The 24,562-nt window shown below is 39.4% G+C and overlaps 1 protein-coding gene across 5 annotated transcripts in view; it reads left to right on the forward strand.

Annotated features, from left to right (window-relative positions):
• Window positions 1-17,639, forward strand: part of PLEKHA8 (pleckstrin homology domain containing A8) — a 60,538-nt gene extending 42,899 nt beyond the window's left edge. For 3 of the 5 annotated variants that reach the window (XM_037509788.1, XM_037509791.1, XM_037509794.2), the window contains 2 exons: window positions 12,042-12,103; window positions 17,389-17,639. In XM_037509788.1, coding sequence (XP_037365685.1) covers window positions 12,042-12,103; window positions 17,389-17,586 — 260 coding nt within the window. In that variant the 3' untranslated portion in view covers window positions 17,587-17,639. Of the gene's footprint in view, window positions 1-917; window positions 3,768-6,077; window positions 6,200-12,041; window positions 12,104-17,388 lie in introns of those variants that run through there. The other 2 variants (XM_054692449.1, XM_054692448.1) reach the window with 2 other exon arrangements.
• The last annotated feature ends 6,923 nt before the right edge of the window (window positions 17,640-24,562 follow it).

The raw sequence follows: 24,562 nt of genomic DNA on the forward strand, positions 1-24,562 counted from the left end.
CACCACCTCTGGACTCCTGCATGTTTGGATTTCTCATATATACCTGAGCTTCCAGGACAGACTCAATCATGTTCTTCCCATGTGTCCTAATTTTGATGGAGGAAAAGAATAGAAAACTTAAAGGAGAACCCTGTTCTCCAAAACCATCAACTCCAAAAACGACATCAATTTCAAGTAGCAAAAGTATATTCACCATAATGATTCATACCCCCAACCAAAGTCTATCATACTTTATGTGTAATGATTAAGATCAGGAATCTGGATTTTACCATCTCAGAGCACTGTGCCCTTAGGCAATTAATTTTCTTGTGACTCAATTTCTTTAAAGTGGGGACAATGGTACAATTTCCCTTTTAAAGTTGTTGTAAATATTAAATAGATTATTGCATGTTAGAAATAAAATGGTTAGAAAAATATTTGGCACCTAATAAGCACTCAATACAAGTTGTTTATATTTTTATCATCATATTATTAAGTTGATAACCTGCAAGAAAATGGGACTTATTTGTGCCAAATCAGAAATGAAAATGGAAAATTTCCAAAACTCAGGTGCCAAGCCAGAAATTTCTCACCAAACTAACTTCTTAATGTGGAAATTTCACACTGAGAGGAAGACTCATCTGCATTAAGGAAAGTAGAAGATGGGGGATGGATACGGAGCTGTGCCTGAAAGATTCCACATGGCACTGGGTGCTGTTGCTTTGTTAAGGCTGTCTGTGTGACTGGGGGAAAAGAAGCTAATCTCATTACCACTCTGCTGAAGTGGGAATGAATGGAACCCAACTGTTTACAGGACACTAGCAAGTGAAAAGAAAAGCTTTGACCCCTGGAGGTAAGAGGAAGTTAAAGACATACCCTTGCTATCTTGCCCCCACCCAAATTCTGCCACTGACCCTCCCCTGTTTGGTACTTTTCAGAGACTGTACTCAGAGTCCTTAACTTTGTGAAGAGAGAAGAAACATGAAGTGCAAATGCTGCTTCAAAACTGAAATAAACACAGCAAATCTCAGCTTTTCCTGCCCTTTTTCCTCAAGCACTGTTTGATAGAAAGGAAAATTGGGCTGTAAATTTGAGGTTTTCATCCTGATATTCAGGATTAGTTTTTAAAAGTTTTTATGATTTTAAATCAATCTTTGCTTGGAGAGATCCTTAGTTTTCTGCTGCTGTTAAATGTGTAGAGATAAAGATACCCCCCCCCCAACCAACGCATTCCTCTCTCCGCCATACAAACACAAAAAGCTCTGTGCAGACATACAATGAAAAATACTTACATATTAACTATTCAGAACCATTGGCTCTTTGATGCATGTTTTTTCTGGATTAATGGCTTCTCTCATTTGAAACTACAGCCATTATAAGTGGAACTGATATCTTGCCTGAAATGAGGGAATTTGGGTATGTAATGTAAAAGAAAATGCCTGTACAATTTATATGCCATATATAGGCAAATTAACTTGCATGCTTTAAATTTTAAAACTGAATTTGAGTTATTGTGATAACAACTACCATTTATTTACAGCACCATGTATAGATAACACACTAGGTTCTCAGGCAACACTTCATTTAATTTTCCCTGTGCTCCCCTTTTATATCAAACTGAGGTGTTGTAGAGTCTCCCCCTAGACACAGCCCCCATTTCAGAGGTTTAAAGAAGCTAAGAACCTATGTTGCAGGGCAGGGAAAGGGGTACATTACAACCGCCAAACCTGCCCGCTCTAAATAGGTTCTGCCATCCGCTGCATCAACACAAAATATATAAGACTTTAATGGAAAGGAACTTTAATACAATTAGTCAACAACACAGAAAAGACAAAGAATATAATTTCTAAATCAAGCACCCAAAGTTGCCCATCCCTTTGTGGGTAAAAGTCCACCCAAAGAGGATTGGCCCAGAGCAAGGCCCCAAAGCCTGCCACAGGTCTAAAGCACCTTTCAGTGGGGACCCACAGAAAAGGATCAGAAACAACGAGGAAGGAAAAGAGCAAAATCAAAATCAAGATGAAAGCTGCCATTGTCACCTCCCCACGGGTCTCTCACCCACATCTTTGTCACCCAGTCCACGACCAAAAGGCAAGCACAGTTTCTTCACATGTTTCTCTGCCCCATGTGCCTCCTCCCGGTCTCCTTCTGGCTCTCTATCCTGCTTCCTTCCTTCTCAGTCTCCCCTGCAGCTTCTTATTCTCCCTGCTCAGCTTTGGGTGGGGCAGGGAACCTGGAACTTCTCCTTTTCTTGGGGACTACCCTGTTATACCTTCCCTAGTAATACTATCTTGAGGTTTTTAAGTCTGTCTCCTAACCAGGAATTGATCCCAGGCTGCAACAGCTGTGCTGAGTCTCAGCCACTAGACCACTACGGCTTGGTGTCTCATAAAACCACAGCAGAAACTTTGCTGATGCTCAGGCAAGCAAGCAAAAAGAGGCAAATTTCATTTAGAAAAATAGATAAAAGGAAAAGTTTATTAGGGACAAAAGGAACAGAAATAAAGTGGGACTCCCTGGCTGGTGGAACCAGGCCAGGGAGAGGCAAGGAAGCTGAAGTGGGGTCGTGCCTCAGGAAATATAAATATACACCTTCTTTCCTTAATTATTCTAAAGCCCTGTCAGTCTCTGTGATTGGTTAGTTCTCTGTGGTCTCACTCACTCTGCCTTAATGTCTCTGTGCCCAGAATTACGTCTTGCATCTCAGTCCTTATCTGAGAGTCCTTTTTCTATATAGTCCTTGTCAAGAAATGTCCTTCTGCCCCTAGTTGGGGTGGGGTAGTGAGTTTGATTAGTCCCTTTTGGAATTTGTTGCCATATCTCTGGAGCCTTCGTTATTCCTCTGAGGCTTTTCCTAATCTATTCTGCTTCTAGAAGCTATCCACTTGCCCTGGCCTCTCTAGGGTCTCCAGTCTATTATCAGTGGTCCTCATAATGGTACAAGGACAGCAATACAGTGGCAGAGAGAAACTTTCACCCCACATAGGTTCTTAGGTTGGTTGAGCAATCAAATTAACATCAGATAGGTTAGTAGGAGAAAGAGAACAAATTTAATTACCTAAGTATGGCGAATCTACATACCTCTAAATTCTAGAGTAAATAGAACAAGCCAAGGGTTTTTGTCCTGAGTTAAGGAATGGGATAGAGGCCTAAGGCTTCAAGTAGAGAGGAGGCGGACTCATGACAAAATCCAGATGCACTATAACTAGATAATTGCCCTGTATATAGTTAGTTTATGCCAATAAAAAGTATTTTTCTGAAGATAAACCTAAATCTGGATAATGCCCCCAATCTTCACTCCTCTATGTGGTTAAGGTAATGGTAGAAGCTTCTTGTGAGTCCATAGGGCCTTCATTCACCTTAGCTCAAAATAAACTACAAGCCAAAGTGGCACATCTTGGAAGAGATGTTCTGGACGCCCTGGAGAGGCCTATTTGAGCATCCTGGGAGAACTTTCTGAATGTCTTTAGTCTTAAGCAGCATTTTTATCACCTATGCAAACTACCAAACCCCACCTAAAATCTACCAATTCAGGGGGCCTCCATGGTGATATAAGGGTTAAAGACACAGCACTATCACAGCCACTGCAACATGAGTTCAATCCCTGGTCAGGGAGCTGACCCACATGGTGCAGCAGACCTCTCCTGTCTCACCCGCTGCTCCCCTCAGCAGTGTATTTCAGTACATCTGCCTGTTCTGCTCCCCCACTCTCTGTGGTGAATCCTTTTACCCCCCACCCCATACCTCTGGCTTACACCCTAGTTCTTGTATGCATAAATAAATAAATAGCTTTAAAATTTTTTAAAAATAAATAACTCTTTTTAAAAAATAAAATAAGATCTACTGATTCAGAAACTCCAGAGGAAGGCCCCAATAATCTATATTAACAAGACATTCAGATGACTCTAATCTATGCCAGAGTTTGAGACCCACTCATCTAGAACTAGGACACAGAAGCTTACTGTCGCTATACTACATTTTGATTATTTGGGAATTTTGATTGCATCTGAGTGATTAAGCAATAATAAAAGTCCCAAAATCAGCATAGCATTAGTTAATTTTGCCTCCTTTTCATAGTAAGTAGTTCTCCAGTGACTAAAAATATTTCCTAACCTAGGAACAGCAAGGCAATTAGTAGGAATAAATTAAGAGTAAATCTTGGTGATACTCCCAAATTTAAGACAGCGTTTTGAGATTAAATATTTATGAAACTTGCATAATAGTGGCCTTGGAAGGTGGGAGATGATATGTAGAGTCCTAAATGACAAAGTGGAAGCCTTAACCTCTAATAACTCAGAAGATTCGTGTATATTCCTGTATTGCTACATTTCTGACCTGAAGTTCCCAGTATCTGGAAAGTGGCCTTAGGCTTTATAGGCCTCTTTTTGTATGTGAATCATCACTTGGATTCCCCATAATGATGACCAGAGTGGAATATTTTGTTACCTTTGCCAAAAGCTGCTCTGTACCTTTAGTGTCCTGTGGCATTCTCCAAAGGTTATTCTAAGGAAAGAGTTGGCTCTATAAGACAGATATATTTAATGGTCTGTTCTAGAGCAGAATCCCTCCATTCACAGATGCCATCTCAAAATAAAAAGAGCTATTGGAGAGCAATCTTGTAAATGGACGAAAGTTGCTCTGGCATTTCATGCACCATTGTACTAAATGTTACAAGCTCTGCACTGTTCATTCAGTGGGATAGCATACCTCAAAATGATTCCATAAATGTCAGATAAACATGAATTCAACCAAGATATCTGCACAGACTAGAAAAATCTTTTGGGAAAAAAAAACAAAAACAAAAATCTTTTAGGAATGCTCAGTTATACATTTAATATGAAAGATTTTCATAGACAAAAGAAAACTATGTATGAGAACGTCAGAACTCATAATCACATATTTAGCATCAAATCAGGACTAGAACTCGGCTCATTTTTTAGAAAATACATTGGAACATTAATCAAATCATACCCTTTCCAAAACTACTAATAGTTTGTACCTATAAAGGCAGAGTTGCCTACAATATATAAGTCTTCATCTTAATAGTGCCTGAAGTTAAGAAAGGATATATCTGGGTACATGTTTCTCCTGTGTCCACTGGTTATTGGTTTGGCGTTTCTCCAAATTAATTTTGCCTGAAGCTTAGTCACTATAAAGAATTCAGAAGGTACTTTCCAAATAGTTCAGGTTTTTGATTTTTTTTTTATTATTATGATAAATATTTCAGATATTTAACAAATAATCTACCACTTAACCAAATATATAAAGTAATTCAGTATAGTACCCATATGCCACCCCATGACCCCAATGATCCTCTCATTCTCCAGAGATCTTCATAATGAGTTTATTATTATATAATGCATGCTTTTGTACATTTACTATATATTCATGTGTCCATAAGTAGTATCTGGTATTGCTTGTTTTATACTCACAGACATGGTATCACATTGTTCATTTTCACTCAGTATTATTTTCAGATTTATTCCTTGTTTATTCACTTTCAAACCTCTGCTAGCTCCTGATTCTTGCCTAGGGAATTCCCAATTTATCTAATTTGCACACTGAGATGATTATCATTTTCCAAGTTCAGTCCTAGCTCATTCATTTTCCCTGATGTCAAGCATTCCATTGTATGACAAGATCACAGTTTTGCAAACTAAATATACTGTTGATGGACACTTTTAGTCCAGATTTTCACTGATAAAATAGTGCTGGTGTGCATGCTTCTTTTGCACATATTCCTGGTCATATAAAAAATTGTTATTTCAAACAGCATGCAGTGAAAAGCAGAAGGCTGCATGTAGCTATTAGGTGGACTGGCTCTGGGGTTCTGTCCTCAGACCTATAATTCATTTGTACATTCTAGTTGAGGGACTGCAAAGCAGTGATTCTCAAACTCTCACATAAAAGCATCACCTGAAGGGCTTGTTAAAACACAGATTACTCTGTAGGTCTGGGTGGGGCCCAGGAATTTGCATTTCCAGTTCCTCAGGTGATGCTGAAGCTATAGTTCTAGGGACTACCACATGTGGAAAATGATGCTGTAGAGTATATAATGGAATCAGAATGACCAAATTGTTTTCCTTTATTGTATACAGCCTAATTGCTCTCCAGAGTCTGTAACTACCTACAAAGTAGTGAGAGTTCCAACGTTCCACAACCTTGCTAACATTGTCATCGCCAGGTATTTTAATTTATGCCTTATGGCTATAAAATATGATAGAATAATGCCAAGTATTTTATTCTTAGATTACTAGTAAGGTTCAGCAGCTTTACTATCTATCAACATTGGCAATCTGGGTTTCCTCGTTAGTGAATTGCCTATTTTACTTCTACCATTTTCCTCTTGTTTTCTTTTCCTTTTCAATTTCTGGAGTTGTTTATGTTTTCTGGATATTAGTCATTTTCAGCTGCAAATTATAAATTTTTTTTTTAAAAAAATTTATTTTTATAAAAATAAATTTTTATTTATTTATACAAGCACTGGGTAGAGTCAGAAGCACGGGAAGGTGAGAGGATTCACCAGAGCCAGAGTGGGGAGCAGAGCAGGCAGAGTGACAAAGTACACTGCTGAGGGGAGCAGCGGGCGGCAGGAGAGGTCTACGCACCATGTGGGACCCTTACCCGGTGTCTAGGGATTGAACCGGTGCTACAGAGGCTGCGGACAGCTTCGCAATCAAGTGCTCAACCACTGCGCCACCACGGAGGCCCAAGTTATAAATATTTTCTGTCAGTCTGTGGCATAGCTTTTCTCTCTGTGATGTCTTTTGGTATTCAGAAGTTTCAGATTTTATGTAATCAGCTATGACATTCTTTTCCTTTCTGGGTTGTATGAGAAATGCTTTTCTACCTTGAAATTACAACAATGTTCTCTGATATTTTCTTCTCAAAATTCTGTAGATTTGCTTTAATATTCATGGCTTCATTCATTCTTGAATTTATTTTTGAATATGTGTAAAAACTAGCTGTCATAAAAACTAGCTGTCATAGCAGCATTTATTGGATTGTCTATCCTTCCCCTCTTGTAATACCACCACTGGCATATGTATGGATCTTTTCTAGACTCCATATTCTGACCCATTGTTCAGTTTGTCTGTTCCTGTGCTTTATCATAAGATACAGTTCTTGCAGGATAAGTTTCTTAATATTTTAAGTGAGTCACTGGACTTAACTCTCTGTCATAGGACCTAGGGCAGGTGCACTCCACCATTGTGTAGCCTCTTGCCAAACTTAACTCCTACTTTCAGATCTCTCCTGATTCCTGAAACTTGCCTGTGGAGTGCTTAGTTTAACTCATTTCTTAAGATCAGTGAAAAATCACAGTTCCACCTTGGCCAGCTTTACTTACCCACTTTCTAAGCTCCCTCTTAAAACTTAGATTATCTCGTTTTCCCCCCTTATAATCCAGAGTGACTTTGCAAATTCTTAACCAGTTACAGATTTACAGTAGAGAAAAATTCTCATATGATCAGTCTATCAATAATAATGGGAATGGGCCTCCCTGGTGGCACAGTGGGTTGAACGCCACACTGTGAAGCTGTCCTCAGCCTCTGCAATGCAGATTCAGTTCCCGGCCTGCCAGGGAGAAACCCAAATGGTGTGGCAGACCTCTCCTGCCTCACCTGCTGACCCCCTCAGCAGTGTCTTTGGTCCATCTGCCCATTCTGCTCCCCACTCTGTCTCTGGTGAGTCCTCTTATCTTCCTGCACCTCTGGTCTGTACCCCAGTTCTTGTATAAATAAATAAATCTTTTTTAAAAAAATAAAAAATAAAAATAAAATGCCAATTTAAAAATAATAATAATAATAATAATGAGAATGATGTTCTCACCAGCTACTGTAACAGGTCTCTGAATACCTCATACCAGGTTTCTGAGTTACCATTAAAGAAACCAGATCTGTGCTCTTTCCAGAAACAGAATAAGAATCTAAGTTTTTCAGGAAATAGTTGGAAAAAGCAAAATCTTTATTTTGTTTCACAAAAAGTAAATAAGGCAGAATGGTCTAATGTGACAAAAATGCCTCAAGTTCTTGTTACTTTTCGTTTTGTGATTTGGGCAAGTCACTCTCACTGGGTCTTCTGTTTCATTGTGAAAAGAAGAAAAGTCTTACATGAAAAAAGGTGAATTGACAACTTTCTGCTTTGACAGTTTGACTCCCTCATGGTGCAGGAGTTAAGTCTCAGTGCTATCAAGCTGTTGCCAGCCATGTAGCATGAGGTCGATCCCCAGCCAGGAAGCTAATCCACATGGCGCAGCAGACCTCTCCGGGCTCACCTGCTGCTACCCTCAGCAGTGTATTTTAGTAAATCTGCCTGTTCTGTTCCGCACCCTGGTGAATCCTCTCACCCCCTCCCCATACCTCTGGCCTACACGCCAGTTCTTGTATGTATAAATAAGTAAAAATAAATCTTAAAAAAATTTTTTTTGACTCAGAGGAAGTGACCTATCTCTAAGAATGGGAAAAAAAGCATCATTTATGTCTTTCAAAGGCCAAAAATACTCCCAGATTATAGAATATACACTATGATAATGAATGAATATTGCAGTGAAGATTAATGTATTTCATTATCTAATCTTCTCTAGGTAACCAAAATAGGTCAGGCTTAGACTTCATCTTATTTTAATGCAGCCTCATGTGACAGGGATATTTGCAGCCCTAGAATCCAGCTAAAGACTTTTGGCAAGTTTTTTTGTTTGTTTGTTTATTTGTTTTTGTTTTTAACAAGTTTCATTTAGCTAATTGATTTTAAGTTGCAGTGGTGGTCTTCCCAGGCCTGAGTCAAGACCACTCCAAATTCTCTTACTCCCTCCTCTTTCATTAGAACACTGGCCCCACATTGTGCCCTAAGGAACTTTCCTCTGGCAGAGTACAGGCATAGCAAGGATCAGTTACCCTCCATAGAAAGACTGTGGGGGGGGATAGAGCATAGATGGAGTTCCTGCACAGATGTTCCCTTCTCCTTAGACGTAGCTACCTATGTTATATGGACTCAGAGTACTCTTGTCTTCTTGCTATCCTATAAAAGGGGACATAGAGAAGAGTTTCTAGACTTTGAATGTTTGACTTAAATGGAAAAGCTTAAGAAAGGTATCAAGTTCCTAGTTGGTGTCCCTTGAATCCAGAGCTCTTGTTACAGTTTGTCAGGCTAAGTGGACTTTGGACCTGAAGGCTCAGAGACCGGGATAGTCTATAGTTAATGCTTACTGTGACTCTCACCTTGTTACTTCTTTTTTTTTTTTTTTTTTTTTTAATTTATTTATACAAGCACTGGGTACAGTCAGAAGCACGGGAGGGTGAGAGAATTCACCAGAGTCAGAGCAAAGAGCAGAGCAGGCAGACGGACGAAATACGCTGCTGAGGGGAGCAGCAGGCGGCAGGAGTGGTCTGCGCGCCATGTGGGACCCTTGCCGGAGGCTGGGGATCGAACTGGTGCTGCAGAGGCTGCGGGCAGCTTCGCAGCCTAGTGCTCAACTGCTGCGCCACCAGGGGAGGCCCTCTCACCTTGTTACTTCTCTACCATATTCCCATATCAGAATGATCCTAACTTTGTTATTAGAAGAAAACAATGATTTTTGTATAGGATAATACACTGTGGCTATCACTAGTAGACATGAGTCTTCCTTTTTGTATTTTCCATATTTTTGATAATGAGCTTTAATTACTTATGAAATCAGGGGGGAAATAGTGAATATTATTTTTTTTTTCCCTCTATGCTTCAAGTGGAAGTTCAGATTCTTTGATGTGGTATGTAAAGGTCCTCACAATTTGGACCCAGCTCCAGTGAAGCCTCCCCATTGTCCAACATGCCAAGATCTTTCACAGCTCCATGGTACATGTACATACTCTGTCTGCCACCACCCTTCTCTCTGCCCTTCCTATCCTTTGAGACTCTGAGCATTCCCAATTCACAAGCCCCAGGCTGAAGTCATCTCTTCTTTCTGTCTTTATAGCATTATATACAGTCTTCAATATAGCAGTTTGACTTGCATAATAATATATATATATAAAATAAAATGTTAAATGGCTGGCTCTTTTATAAACCTTGAACTTCTGGAGGGCAGGGGACTAAGTATAAATCACCCATGCATCTCTGCTGCCTAGCACAGAATGGGAAGTTTGATAGAATGTCACTAAATTCTCATTGAATGAATTAATAGCTGTTTCATTGTAGATGTCCACCAGCAGTGTTTAATTTATTTATTTATAATGACATTTCACACTTTACCTGAATCAGAATCACAAGGAAAAAAATGTATTCCCACTATCTTCCCTCTGTAGCCATGGACTAGATACTACTTTGCTGCCCAGGTGGCTTCTTAGATGGTTGGGTACCTAGTTATCTTGCTGATTCACTTCAGAGGCTGTACCTAGTTTCTTTTGCCCATCTTCGCTATACACAGATAGCCCATTAGCCCTTTACACTCCTGAAGATCCCTTTACCAAGATAAGTTTTAAGTTGAAGACTCATATCTTTGACCATGCCCTAGTCTATTCAGACTGTTTCCTGAGGAAAAAACTAACCTTAATTTTGGGTTCTCCTTTAGACTGTCTTCATACTTGAATTTATTAATTCCTTATTATTTCTGCTTAAGGTTTACCATGCTAGATACTGGCATTTCAACTGGTTCTTCTAAAACTTTAGAGAGATAGCCAGGAAAATCAGTTGTTATATTTCAAATATAATTGAATTTTATGCAAACTTTAATTATGTAAATTTAAAATAGTAGGATATGCTAGAAGTATTAACCAAGCCACACCCCAATTTTTTAAATAAATGTTGACAAGGTTCACATAATTTCAAAGCAAGAGAAGACTTACAATTTTCTTAAGCTACAGCCACATGCCAGCTCCATTTTGGTCAGGTATACCTGATGTCCTTTGCCAGTATTCTGTGACCCACATTTTTTACTACATAGAAACCTATGGTTTTGGTGTCTGTCTTTCTGTTATTTAACTTCAGCTGTTATAATTTAAAATATTTTTATATCATTATAATGATTAAGATTTGCTAAATGGTGGTAATATTCTGTTTGTGCTACTACTGAAACTGGCACATGTGTTTGGAATAGAATTTAGATGTGATAAAACATGATGAAGGAGGGAAAATAATTCCTAACATACACTGTTAAATTAGGAATAGGCGTTCTATAAACTACTGGAGATGATGATTAGAAAGTAAAATGGAGCATTGAAATAAAAATGCACTGTGGTGATGTAGATCTTTGCCTCCTGAAAGTGCACTAACACCTATGGATAACCAGTTTTGAATTTTGCAAATATTGAATTATTCAAAGCCTTCAGGAACACTTCCCTTACATAAAATGCCGCCATAGATCTTGTTCTTGAAATTTTTTTTTCAATAAGTTAATAAATATATATCAGTTTTATAGTCTCTTTACACATGAAACTCACTGGGACAAAAATAATAGCCTGTTATCTTTAAAGTTTAGAATATGAATGATTAGTAGGCCTGAATTTATAACTAGCTGAATAACTTCAAGCCATTCTTTCCATAATATTTTTGAAGGTTCTTTGCACTAATACTGTAGATCCAGAAGCGTAGGGATATTTAGGATAAGCATTTGACATCTGGAATAGATGTTAAAATTGAAATTTGGAGGTCACTTTACAAAAGGGGAAACATATTTAGAGAAGGCAGTGAAGGGACTGACTCAGAGTCACACAGCATTTCAAATAACTGCATTTTTATGTTCTTACAGTTTATTTCTAGTTGTATTTAGTCTGAATTTTCCAATATCCTTTCTTCTCTCTTTATTTCCTTCTTTGTATTGAGCTTTTCCCACAATGATAATAAGCTGAAGTTCAGGTTTATTGACACAGGGTAAGAGTAGCTATTTATTTTTCTTTTTTAAAAATCTGTGTAGGCTTTTTTCCTTCTCAAGACTTTTGGAGAATGGAATCTTATAATTAGAGTTAACGTTTAATCAGTTTCCAAAACCAATAGGACCATGCTGCTGCATACATTAGAAGCAGCATAATACAAAGAGCACATCAAATTGCGATCAGACTGTTTCTAATGGAGTTTTTCTTCTTTTCAAGATAACGCTTATGGTAAAACATTACGGCAGCACCATGGCTGGGTAGTTCGAGGGGTTTTTGCGGTAAGTAATTCTTCTGCCTCTTGTTTTGATGGTCACAGCAAGGGTGTGTGTGTTTTGTGTGGGTATTGTTTCCATTTACCTTGTTTTTAAAAGTAAGAACTTATTCTCAAAGTTTATTTCCTTTAAGTCTGCTTATTTCCTTTAAGTCTGTAGGTCTTTCTTGTTATTTAACAGTAAAAAGTGTCTAGAATAGAGAATGTGCTTTATCCTAGCCAGTTCCAATGACCTTGTGGAGCTTTGCCTCTGAAGTGGTTGCCTTTCTAATGAGATAGCATTATGGATGCAAAGGTAGGTGGAATCCAGCTTCCCACACTCACTGCTGACTGCAGTGCAGTGAGGCCTTCAAACTCATAGCTACCTCTGCTGGTCATAGCATTCAATCCTGTTAATTCCCAGATTGTGATTTATTTTTTCTTAGTTGAATTTTATCACTGAATAGTAACTGAATTCATTATGCCGGCAGCCTAGACTAGAAATCTCTTCTTGTTCAGTTCTTTTCATTGTGGAGGTGTTTGTATATATGTGTTTGGGTTCCTGTTATCTACTATTTCTTTCTTCCCATTATACTGACCTAGGAAGAACACATACCTAGAAATCATATCTCCTGGAAAAATCACTTAGCTTGCTTTGCAAAATAACCCTGTATTTCTAGTGGTAGTACTCTGGTTTTCTCATCAGGGGAGAGGTCAACTTTTATCAGTATTCTTTGAAAGGTCAGCAGATAAAAATAGCCTACAGATGTCTTTTACTAATTTAAAGGATAGTGGGCATCATTTGCCTAAGGAAGGAATTTCCTAGGTAGTGATTTATTACACAGATAAAGGGGGAAGAATTTGCAGTAGAAGAAATAAAGTGTTAATGAAAATGAAATCATTTTTGAAAGCATCAATATGGCTAGCCCCAAATTCTGCTGTTCACTGGAATCGGAGACAGACCAGTTAAAACTGCCCACGCTTACCTTTAAATGCATGTTAATAATCACAATAATAGCTACCATGTAGACCCCTCTTTTGCACCAGAAACTGTGCCAGGTACTTCCATGTTCATTACCTTATTAATCCTCAGGATTAACTCTCACTCTTGTACAAATTTAGAACTGTTCATTCCATTTCCGGAGTTCCAAAATGAGGCTATGGCAGAGCCCATGCTTAAGCCCACGTTTAAACATAGATCTCCTGTCTCCAAGGCTAGTGCTCATTACCCACTTCCCAGCTCTCTACAGCAAAAACAGTGTAAGAAGCTGCTAGTACAGTTGATGCTACTACTTTCTTCTGTCTCACTGAGTAAATGATGTGATTGCTTGCAGGTACCTGACACCTGACTTCCTTTGATGAGACAACAAAGTATAATAAATATTGTTGCCCTTTACAGGAAACATAAATTTTGGGAACATTTCAAAGTTTCTTGAACATTACTGCCAATAATTTTTTTAAATTCTGGTTTTAAGAATATAGATTTATGTTGAACTTTTGGCAGTAACCTTATCAATAGAGGAACGAGAGTGGCCCTTTTCAACCTCTCTAGTATTATTCTCCAAGCATATTAAGTTTCCTAATATGCTAATTAGCAGAGATAAACTCATTTAACTCATCTCAGTTGCTCAGGGAAACATCTTTTACACCCAAGGAATTTGACTCATTTACCAGCCAATAATAAACTTTTGTTTTCACACAGTTGCAAACTGCTGAACTGATGCCTCGGCCAGGCTCTGCCCCCAGCTTGGTCACCACCCATCTGTCATTTGACCTTTTGGTTTCCTCTTCAGTTCAGTCCTCTACCAGTGGTTCCCATTATGGACTTGGCTGTATCACAATCCTCTAGGAACCTCTCAGAAATACGTAGTCCTGGGCTCTTCTCCAGAGAAACTTCTTAAAATTTGAATTTTCTACAACATATGTTTATAGGGATTGGTTTTGGTTTTTATTAAAAAGTCCAAAAAGGCGGGCCTACCCAGTGGCGCAGTGGTTGAGCGCTGGGTTGCGAAGCTGCCCTGCAGCCTCTGCAGCACCGGTTCGATCCCTGGCCACTGGCGAGGGTCCCACATGGAGCGCAGACCTCTCCTGCCCGCCCGCTGCTCCCCTCAGCAGTGTACTTTGGTCCTTCTGCCTGTTCCGCTACCCGCTCTGGCTCTGGTGAATTCTCTCACCCTCCCGCGCTTCTGACTGTACCCAGTGCTTGTATAAATAAATAAAAATAAATCTTTAAAAAAAAAAGTCCAAAAAGGCTATAACAAAAAAATAGTAGTCCCTGTCTTCTATTTCCCAAACTCATTCCCTCATTCCAAAGAGACTGCCACTTTCAACTTCTTATGACTGTTTCTTCCAATACCTCCATAATTCTAAAAATGCTTACTCTTCTATGTGATTTTATTAATTTTAGTCATTAATGTTGACTTTCTGTTACAGATTGTAATTTAGCTCTTAGACCTTCTTAGCACTGTCTCGCCTCTGCTATCTCTACCTTCCCAATATAATATCACAAATTAACCTTATTATGATGAGCCAAAATTCTGTGATTTTCTTTCCTTCTATCTTATACAAATTTTTTTTTAATTTTTATTTATTTATGCATACAAGAACCGGAGTCTAGGCCATAGGTGTGGGAGATGAGAGGATTCACCAGAGGCAGAGAAGGGAGCAAAACAGGCAGACCCACTGAAATACACTGTTGAGGGGAGCAGAGGGTGAGACAGGAGAGGTCTGCTGTGTCATGTGGGTTAGGTCCCTGGCGGGGGATCAAACTCATGCCACTGTAGTTGGCAATAGCTTGATAGCACTGAGACTTTAACCCCTGAGCCACCAGGGAGGTCCATACAAGTTTTTGGCAGGGGCTAGGAGTGGATGGTCTTACTTACCTGTACCATCAAATTTCTCAAGTTAGCATCATTCTGAATTCATTGATATATGAGGTTATCTGCCTTTTTTCCCTTGGAGACTTTTGTCTAAAATTTTCTTTCTTTTTTTTTTTTTTTTAAATAGAGGCATGTTTTATTTATTTATTTGTTTGTTTGTTTGTTTTGTTTATACATGCACTGGGTACAGTCAGAAGCGCGGGAGGGTGAGAGAATTCACCAGAGCCAGAGCGGGGAGCAGAGCAGGCAGAAGGACCCAAGTACACTGCTGAGGGGAGCAGTGGGCGTCAGGAGAGGTCTGCGCGCCATGTGGGACCCTCCTCCAGTGGCCGGGGAGCAGCCGGGGATTGAACCGGCGCCGCAGAGGCCGCGGGCAGCTTTGCAACCCAGCGCTCTACCGCTGCGCCACCGGGGAGGCCCTGTCTAAAATTTTCTAAACTCTTCTTCCAGTCTAAATCAATTTTCTCAAGCCTGTCATGATGCTATTCCCCTAGAAATATTCTTTACAACTTGTTCTGTGTTGGATCCCTGCTTCATCCTTATTTCATTTCCCAAGACTTTTTACTTCCTACTTCTTGATTTAATCCCTTGTTTTGGTGGTTTCCATCCTCCAATAGCTTCCTTAGAAGAGAACTAAATTTTTTAATTCCCGCATGCCTGAAATTACTTTTATTCTACTTTTTTTTTAAAATACAATAGTACTTTGACTAGGTATAAAATTCTAAGTCAATAGTTGCCCTCAGAATTTTGAAGATATTCTATTATCCTCTTGTTTCCACTGTTTCTATTGTAAGTTGTAATGTCACTCCAATTTATGTTCCATCGTATATAAACTCTTCCTCTCCCTGTTCTGGGTGCTTTTGCAATCTTTATCTCCATGTTCTAAAGTTTCAAGATTCCCTTTTTTGGTCTTTATCATTCATTATACTGAACACTTGGGAAGGTCTTTTAATCCAGAGACTCATACTCCTCCATTCTGGGAAATTTTCTCCCTAAATTTTTGGATAATTGCTTTCCCTTTATTCTCTCTTCTCTCTCCCTTATACTTCTATCATTATCTGAATACTCATTATGTGTCAGGCAGTGGGCTTAACACTTTATACATACCCCATAGTCTTTCAAGTAAAGAAAGCGGTATTAGTCCTCTACAGATGAGAAAACTGAGTGAGGTTCTAGGTTAGGCACCTTGCTTAAATTCCTCAACTTGTTACATGACAGATCTGGATTCAGTCTTCTTCAGCCATACCTCTGTTTTAACTGCCCTATGGTAGTGCCAGTTAATTCTCCTACCCAAGCCTAAGCAGAAAGGGGGAAAATTGGGCCTCCCTGGTGGCGCAGCAGTTGAGCGCCGCGCTGCGAAGCTGTCCGCAGCCTCTGCAGCATGGGTTCGATTCCTCTTCTGCCTCACCCGCTGCTCCCCTCAGCAGTGTCTTCGCTCTGTCTGCCTGTTCTGCTCCCTGCTATGGCTCTGGTGAATTCTCTACCCTCCCACACTTCTGACCTGTACCCCAGTTCTTGTATAAAATAAATAAATCTTTTTTTAAAAAAGGGGGGGAATTATTAATTTACAAAGACTCTCATAGTTTGCAGAAGCTCAAGAAAGCATCTATAAAATGATAATTCAAGATGCCAGAAAGGCACCAATATCTCAGCAGAACCAACCCAGTGAATACCAGACAGCAGATTTTAGCAAGTTTAGGGAACAGTTGGCTTGTGAATGGAGGGGAGATATAAGAAGCCTCGGAAATCTTCCATCAGGAAAGCAATATGGTGTGGTGGCGTCATTAAAAAAAGCTTAGAGATGATCCGAGGTTCAGACCCCAGCCTTAGCACTTGTTAGCTATGTGATATTCATCTATAAAATAGGGATGTAAACTATACAGGGTTCTTATAAAGCTTAACTGAGATAAAATACATTAAAGCATCAGTGCATAAGCAAACAACAAATGTTAGCTCCCTTTTTAGAAAATATTCAAGATTGCAAATAGAAATATTGTCAGGGGGTGTGGAGGTAAGAGATATGCAAAGAAATATATATGAAGATCAGACACAAATGAGAAAGTGAGGTGCTCTGGAAGGCTGGCTACATGGGAGTGTGTGCATAGGTTGATTCTGGATCACTGTGAATGAGAAGGGAGCTTTTCTCAAACACTTTTTCTCTCAGTATTTATTACCAGACTTGATGGCATTATTAATTCTCATCGAGTGTTTTTCTTGTCTAATCTTAAAATTATTTGGTTTGGTGCTTGAAATGTGACTTTTACAGTCTACAAGTTAGGAGGGTATATTCCACATTTTTTACTTTTGCTCTCCTCAGTTATGTGCATGTATGTGAGTGTGTGTGCATCCATGTACATGTGCGTTAGAGTAAAGTGAGAGAGAGAGAGAGAGAGAGAGACATGATGCAGATTCTCACAGGAAATTCTTTTTTCAGTTAGCTCTGAGGGCCGCTCCATCCTATGAAGACTTTGTGGCTGCATTAACCATAAAGGAAGGTGACCACCAGAAAGCAGCTTTCAGTGCTGGGATGCAGAGGGACCTCAGCCTTTACCTCCCTGCCATGGAAAAGCAGCTGGCAATACTGGACACTTTATATGAGGTCCACGGACTGGAGTCTGATGAGGTGGTATGACATCTGCAGGACAGCCGCCTCCTAACTTCAGGGAATAAAGTTTGCTGAAGTGTTCTGTTTCCCTACTTAATTTCCAGCAGCAGCTTCAACCCTCTTCAGCACCTTACTAGGGATGGAGAGGAAGGGGCAAAACCTAGTGCTTTTATATTTAATTTTTTAATGCAGATATGTTTTGTGTGTTTAAAAATCAAGGTGCTATATATTTCAGTTTAAAGGGCCTCCTGGAAACCAAATCATAGCTTTGTTATATAGACTTGAACAGCAAGTTATAAGAGCAGATTTGACAAGTGATTATGTTGGCTTTATGTTTTGTTTTGTTTCTAGCTCTTAGTTTAACGGCTGCCCAAGCCTAAGCTGAAAATGAGCAAATTCTGTGTCAAGGACTATCATTCATAGCCAGTGTTTCAATGAACCTAGACTAAAAATTTGGAAGGAAGCTAAGCCCCTTTATTAAAGTTATTGAGATGTATAGTTTGCAATCCCAGTTCTTCCAAGAATCCCCTGCTCCGACTCTAGGTGAGAAGAACCTGTGTGCTCGGGGTCAGGGCATTGCTGTGACCTCATTAATGTGGAAGGCGGAGGAAATATAAATAAGAAGCACCGTCCCTTTTTACCATGACTGTGACTCTGAAGAGATGAGTGATGTGCCCTGATGCCAAGCTGGGGGACAGTCTGGGGCCGGTGGGACAGTTGTCTGAGATGACCCCTAGCTAGTGCCCACCCTTTGCCAACTTACATTCCCATGTATTATCTCATTTGGACATGACAGAAAGTTGTGACATTCAGATTATTCCCGAATTTCAAAAGGACGATTTAGAAGTTGAAGGATGGCTCCTGCAGGACAGTTCCACCTCCTAGCTTCAAGGAGTTTTTTGTCACAGTTTTGCTCACAGTCACACAGCCTCTAAACAGAGCAACCAAGTGATTTGTAGGTGTGATCTCAGCCATCTCAGCATCAAAATCACATGGAATGGCTGTTCAAAATGCAAATTCCCAGGCCTCATCCCGACTGACCTGAAGAACCAGAAAATGGGAGTGGGGCTCCTGAGTCTGCATTTGTATAAACTTCGCAAATGACTTTTAGAAATAGAGTTAATGAACCACTAGAGAAGATTCTAGCTTACAGAATTCCCAGTCTCCTTTGTGAGCTAAGTAACATGTTCTTTTTTCAAAAAGTATCATTTAAATAAAATATTTAAGGGAAAAATAAAAAGTGGAGCAGGTTTACTCAGCAGCTTTCTTAATTGAACCAGCATCAGCGCCCAGCCAGTAGACCTTGGCTTTGCACCAGGGACCACAGTTCTGAACATGCTCTCTGATCAATTTTGGTTTAATTACCAATAGTACAGAGCAAGCTAAATGCAGCTACTTATCAATCTCAAAAGCTTTGGGACCATGTGAAAGTTTAAAGATCACATTTGAATCTTCCATAAAATAACCGTGGGTACACGTTCTTTTGAAAAGTAGTACACCAGGACTGTGACTGTGGTTCAGTCGACCAAGCTGCCAAGAGTGTGCATGGGAGAGAAGCCGCAGTGCCTTCCCCCTAGGGGTTGCTTCTTCCTAGTGTACAGAGAGAAGCTGCAGCATCAGATGGTCCCCCAGGGTAGATTGAGTTCCTTTGAGAGGTGCAGGTGAATGCCTCCCTAGCAGCACCAGCTGAGACTCCCTGCTGCTGAGCCCTGGGAGAGGTTAATACAGGAAGGGTATTGATTTTGTCTTTTGGCTATCTTTAAACAAATGGCATTTATTGAGCTCTTATTAATGAAGCAGGTACTCAGCTCACATTAGGACTTCTGGGAAATGCTTACATTTAGAAAAGCAAAAAATCAGATGTTTTTAAGACTAGGATGGAAAAGGATGCTAAAATAATATTGATTCTTTCATAGTTAGCACTTGCTGGTGACGGTTGCCAAGGAGTGTGTAGTTGTTTCCCCCACTCCTGTGAATAGTTAGGGTAGAGCTCCTTCTCTGGCTAGTGTGAATGTGGTGGCAGGATTAGGGCATAATTTAGACTTCCTGCCCTTGGCATATCCACCTGAAAGGGAAGAGGAAAGAGCCAGTTTTGCCTGTACCTTGAATGAAGTGAGTAGGCACTGTGCCATTTGTTACTAAGAGACTGTTGTGAAACATGACTTTTCAAAGCAGGTGCTCCCTGTCACCTCCGGTGAACATGTGTTGTCTCTTGGAAGGGGGTAAGCACTCAAATTTGCCACCAAGGCCTTGAATATATACAAAATGAAATTACGGGCAGTTCACATTATATTAGTGCTGTCTCAGCTTATATGACCCAGTTTTCTAGAGAAAGCTATTAGAATAGCTTAAATAACTTGAATAAGTTACTTCTTACCCTTTTTCCAACTTTATAAAAAAGGGTGATGTTTTGGATAGGTATTTTCCTCACCGAAGCATGGTAAGTTTGCCTAAGATGTGTAAAACTCTGAAGGTCCTTACATAAAAATAACTAGAAATTATCTAATGCCAAAGTTACCTAATGCTAAACAGTAAATTCACCTTGACCTGAAGTTTGGCATAGACAGAGCTCCCTCCTGGATCTGTAGTAGTTGCTTCTCTGTTTTAGTTAAGGTTTTCATTTGTGCTGATAAGAAATTTCTTTCAAAGGAAGGACCAATGAGAAAAGATCATTACGGCTTTCCATTATCCTCCAAGATTTTTGGGACATCTGCTTGCCTTCATTCTGACAGTGGAAGGAGATGAGAAAACACCAGCGTGTTTATTGATAGAATAATCACCTTGTTCTCATCACTCAAAGCATTTTTAAGATTCTAGAGTAACCTTCAGAGAGAGCCTAGATCTCTTGTCAGGATGGTCAGGTGGCCTAAGGCACCAGACTCAAGTATACCCTTCCAGTTTGGGGGATTTCTAAGAGAACCTAAAAGAAAAAGTAATGTATTTTCTAAGTATTAGTAGAAGTTGACAAGTGACATTTGGATTGTACAAATGACATTCATTTTTCACAAGTGAAAAATGTTAAGTTGGAGGAAGGGATACCTTTGGGGCATAAAACCAACCTGTAACTCTAAGGTGGAGATGATTTTCTCATCAGCTCTTGATCCAGCTCTGCAGGTAATTTTAGAAGTGAGACTCTAAAATGTCTGACTTTTTCTCAAATTGACTGAAATTGAGAGATGTTCACTAAGATATGTAAGTCACGGGTTGAGGCACCTTAACATCAGTACTTACATGTCATCTCAAATGTACAGCTTTCCAAGAGTCATATTCTACAATAAGTGTTGTCTGGACACCACAGTTGAGCCTTGCTGCGTCTCTTTTCTTTTCTCTGCCACTAAAGATTGCGAGTTTCCCTGGCAGAGCATCAAATGTACCCTCTTTTAGCTGTTCTGCCCCATTCCTTAGCAGCCTCTTCAGCACATTTGTGGAGCATCTGTCACACCCCTAGCCCAGGGTTCAGTGTCCTATCAGTGGGGATTCTGTTCCTCCCAGACTGCAGGAGCTTCTTAACCCATGTCTCCATTTGTAGCGGTAAAGCAGGTGACTGCCTTGATATGTGGCATCTGGGAAAGGGGTCTTTTATTAGATGAGAGCTGCTGGGAAAGTGTGCAGTCTTCTCTTTGGTTATTAGGGACGTGTGTCTCTATCCAGCATGTTTATTTACTGGCGGAGGCCAGTAAAGTATGCTTCACTTTATTAAATTTGAATAAAAGAGTTGGATGAAGTGAGAAGTATCTTATTATGGAAACAATCTGTGAAAGCCATATAGAGAGAAATACCATCTAAGGCAGTAGAGTCATAGGATTATTAGCTATATAAGATGATGTTAGGTATTTTGGAGACTTTCTGGAAGAAAACTATTTTTATGTTTTTTTTTCCCAACTAAATACCATGTCCTACAAAAAGTTGATGACATAATGGTACATTTCTACATCTTCAATTACAATCAGTTGCTTCTGGTTTTAATTGTAGATTTTATAACTCTTCAGGTTCCCTACCCTTGTGTTTCTTTTTTTTTTTTTAGGTAAATTACCATTTTAGATCTAGAATTTTTAAGTAAAATTTATTTTATCCTTATTCCGTTATCTGAGCTATTGTGTTTGCTCTCAGAGGCTCCTCTTTGTGATCTGGTACAGTCTGTACACAAACTTCAGTGTGTCTAGTAATCGTCTGTTCCTGTGAAGTGTATATGGAGTGCTTGATTTAGAACTATGCTCTGCTCCTGGATGTCCCTTTGTAATCCACAGTTGCTTACTCAGGGGTTTCATAATAGTGACATAAAAAGTAATCACTAGCTGTCTGACGGTATTTTAAGATTTCTTAATCCGACAGGATTGCCCAGGGTTCTTTCAACAGTTCCATGAACATGCTCTTCAATAGACCTTCTTTGTAAGCATTCCTACTTCCCATCAGTTGCAGTCAGCAGTCCTGTGTACAGAGAGGCCAGCTGCATGATTTCTCCTTGCGCTGCTGCATTAAGGCACTCTAGGGCATGATTAAGCGATCCTTGACAGCGCAGTTGATGCATGCATTGATCTTTCTCCTCGACTCTTTTTATATAGCCTTCCATTAAAAGGAAAAAACATACCATGACTCCGCAATGCAAAAGTTTTCATAATTCTTTAGTTACCCTGTTTAATCACTTCTCTTTCGGAGTGAACAACTATTTTCAGCTAAGCGAAATGAGAATACAGGAAAGAAATCATGCTTAGTTTAAGCACCATCCTTTCTAGTACATATATTTCATGTATTTTAAAGTGTGGTCAGTATTTCCTCCCTGTACTTTGTAAGCAGCAGCCACCTGGATTGGTTAGTACCCCTTGCAAAGCTGATTTCATCTACACAGACTCCTGTGTATATGTGTCTATTTATAGGTGTATGTGGAATCAGTGATGGCAAGTAACTCTCTTGCTGCCCAGAAGGCTAATGAGCCAGTCTCTTGCATGTTTGATGTTTGAGTCTCCTGTGTCAGGACAATTTCACTAGAATGTCAATAAGCAGCCCAACTACCTCATGTGACATTGGCTGTGGACACTCTGTGTCAGATGAGACATGTGTTAAGGTTGATTTAATCTGTTGAATAGATCGGACAAAATGATGTCTCTATAAAGAAGAAACCCATTAGACGAGACGCCAAAGGCTATAATGTACATAGATTTCTTGGATTAATTTTTTTAAGTCAATATTTAATTCCACTTCTAGTATTCTTCTCTTGAATATCTGGTTTCATAGATGCACTTTGAATGCCTGTCATACACACTCTTATGTTACCTGTTCTTGTCCTTCAGCGTTTTAATGAACATCATAATAATGATAATAGAAAGCAAATGTCAAGTGGTTTGTTGATTTCTTAATTTTACTGGACCTTTACATAAAATATGATGTGTTGGAGACATATAGGCCCAACTGATGAATGAGAATTTCGTGTTTAGGTTTCATGTAAAACTCTGTCCAACTTCTTACTCTATCTCTTGTGGGAATGGGGAACAAGGGAGGGTTTTACTTTTTTTTGCAAAAATGTTTGAAAACATCTGTTAGATTTTATATTCCTTAGTTACAATAAACTTATTTTTTAAATTATTAAGTGCTTCTCCTAAAGATTGTTGTATGGGTTTCTGCTGACTGTGCCAATAAGAAGTATCACTTATGAAATCATGTTATTTGCAGGTCATTTACAATTAACACATTTAATCCTCCTAATGAACCTATGGGACTAGCTCTGTTGTCCTCAAGTTACACGTGAGAAAAGTGAGGCACAGGGTGGGGAAGCCCCGCCTCAGTTCCCACAGCTAGTGAGGAGTAGTGCCAGGCGTCACATGCAGCCAGGATATATAAAGCTTCAACAGCTTTATAAGACTTTTTAAAACCTAAAGAAAAAAATTAGTTTTGAAGCATCAAATGACCTCTGTAATGGCGCTGCCCTGGGTATCCTAAGCACTCTGTAAGACTAGCACCTTTCATAAGTGGCTATGTTCTTTGGCCTGTTTTAATTCTATCCTTAGAGAAACCACAAATGCAGAGAGATAGATAAATTTGCATGTTTCAGTGGCTATGTGGTTTATTAAGTTTACATTCAGTAGCAGACACTTTTTTGCCTAAACCACTTTATGACAAAATAGACGAATATGTCAGCTTTCCTTAAACATGTGCTTGTCGGTGGATGTTAAGTACCTGTGGTACATATATATGCCTCTCCTCAAAACCTGCCCAAACACAATAATTGCAGTCATCAATTTTACCTCTTAGCACCTCCTACATTGCTAAATAATGTTGTATAAATTAGAACTCATGATGGCAGGTGTGACTACACGGAGACAGGACTAATTTGTGGGTGTATGCTTTAATTACTGGTGTGACCTCCTCTCACTAAGTCATGAACTTCACCTTATTCAGGTCGGTGCAAACAGTAGCTTACAGTGCCTTCCTTATCTGTGGGAAGATTCCAGGCTATCTTAGGAGCTGGGCATTATCTCAAATAGTACTCGCTGGCTCTTTTGGAGGTGTTTGTTCTATTATCCAAGTAGATAAAAATATTTTAAAAGCAAAGTCATACATCTCTATTCCTTCCCGCTTCCTTGGCTACTCAAGAAGTACTCTGTATGACCGATCCCTTAGGGTGTAAATGATTCATGTTTTTTTATATTTTGCATTTATTAATACGGGTATAAAAGTGGTTTAATGTACCAAATTACAAGCAATTTAGGCAAAGTCTGGCTCATGACTCTCAGCCCTCTTTGTACATTAAACTTATTAGAAGGACTTTAAAAACAAATAGAAACACTGATGTCTGAATCCTTCTCAAATCATTTCGAACAGTGACTGGAATGCAACCTGTCATTTGTATTGCTTAAATCTCCCCTGTGATTTTAAAGTGCAGCCCAGGTTGAGAACCCCAGAGCTGTTGGTTTAGTCCTTTAAAAGTGTAATTTGGGGTCTTTTGGGATAAATAAAACCAGATCACAAAACCTCCATCCCCTAAAGCCTAATAAAATGAACTACCAAA

The sequence above is a fragment of the Talpa occidentalis genome, unplaced genomic scaffold (genome assembly GCF_014898055.3).
Source record: "Talpa occidentalis isolate TD23 unplaced genomic scaffold, MPIMG_talOcc4v2.1, whole genome shotgun sequence".
Classification (NCBI taxonomy): Eukaryota; Metazoa; Chordata; class Mammalia; order Eulipotyphla; family Talpidae; genus Talpa; species Talpa occidentalis.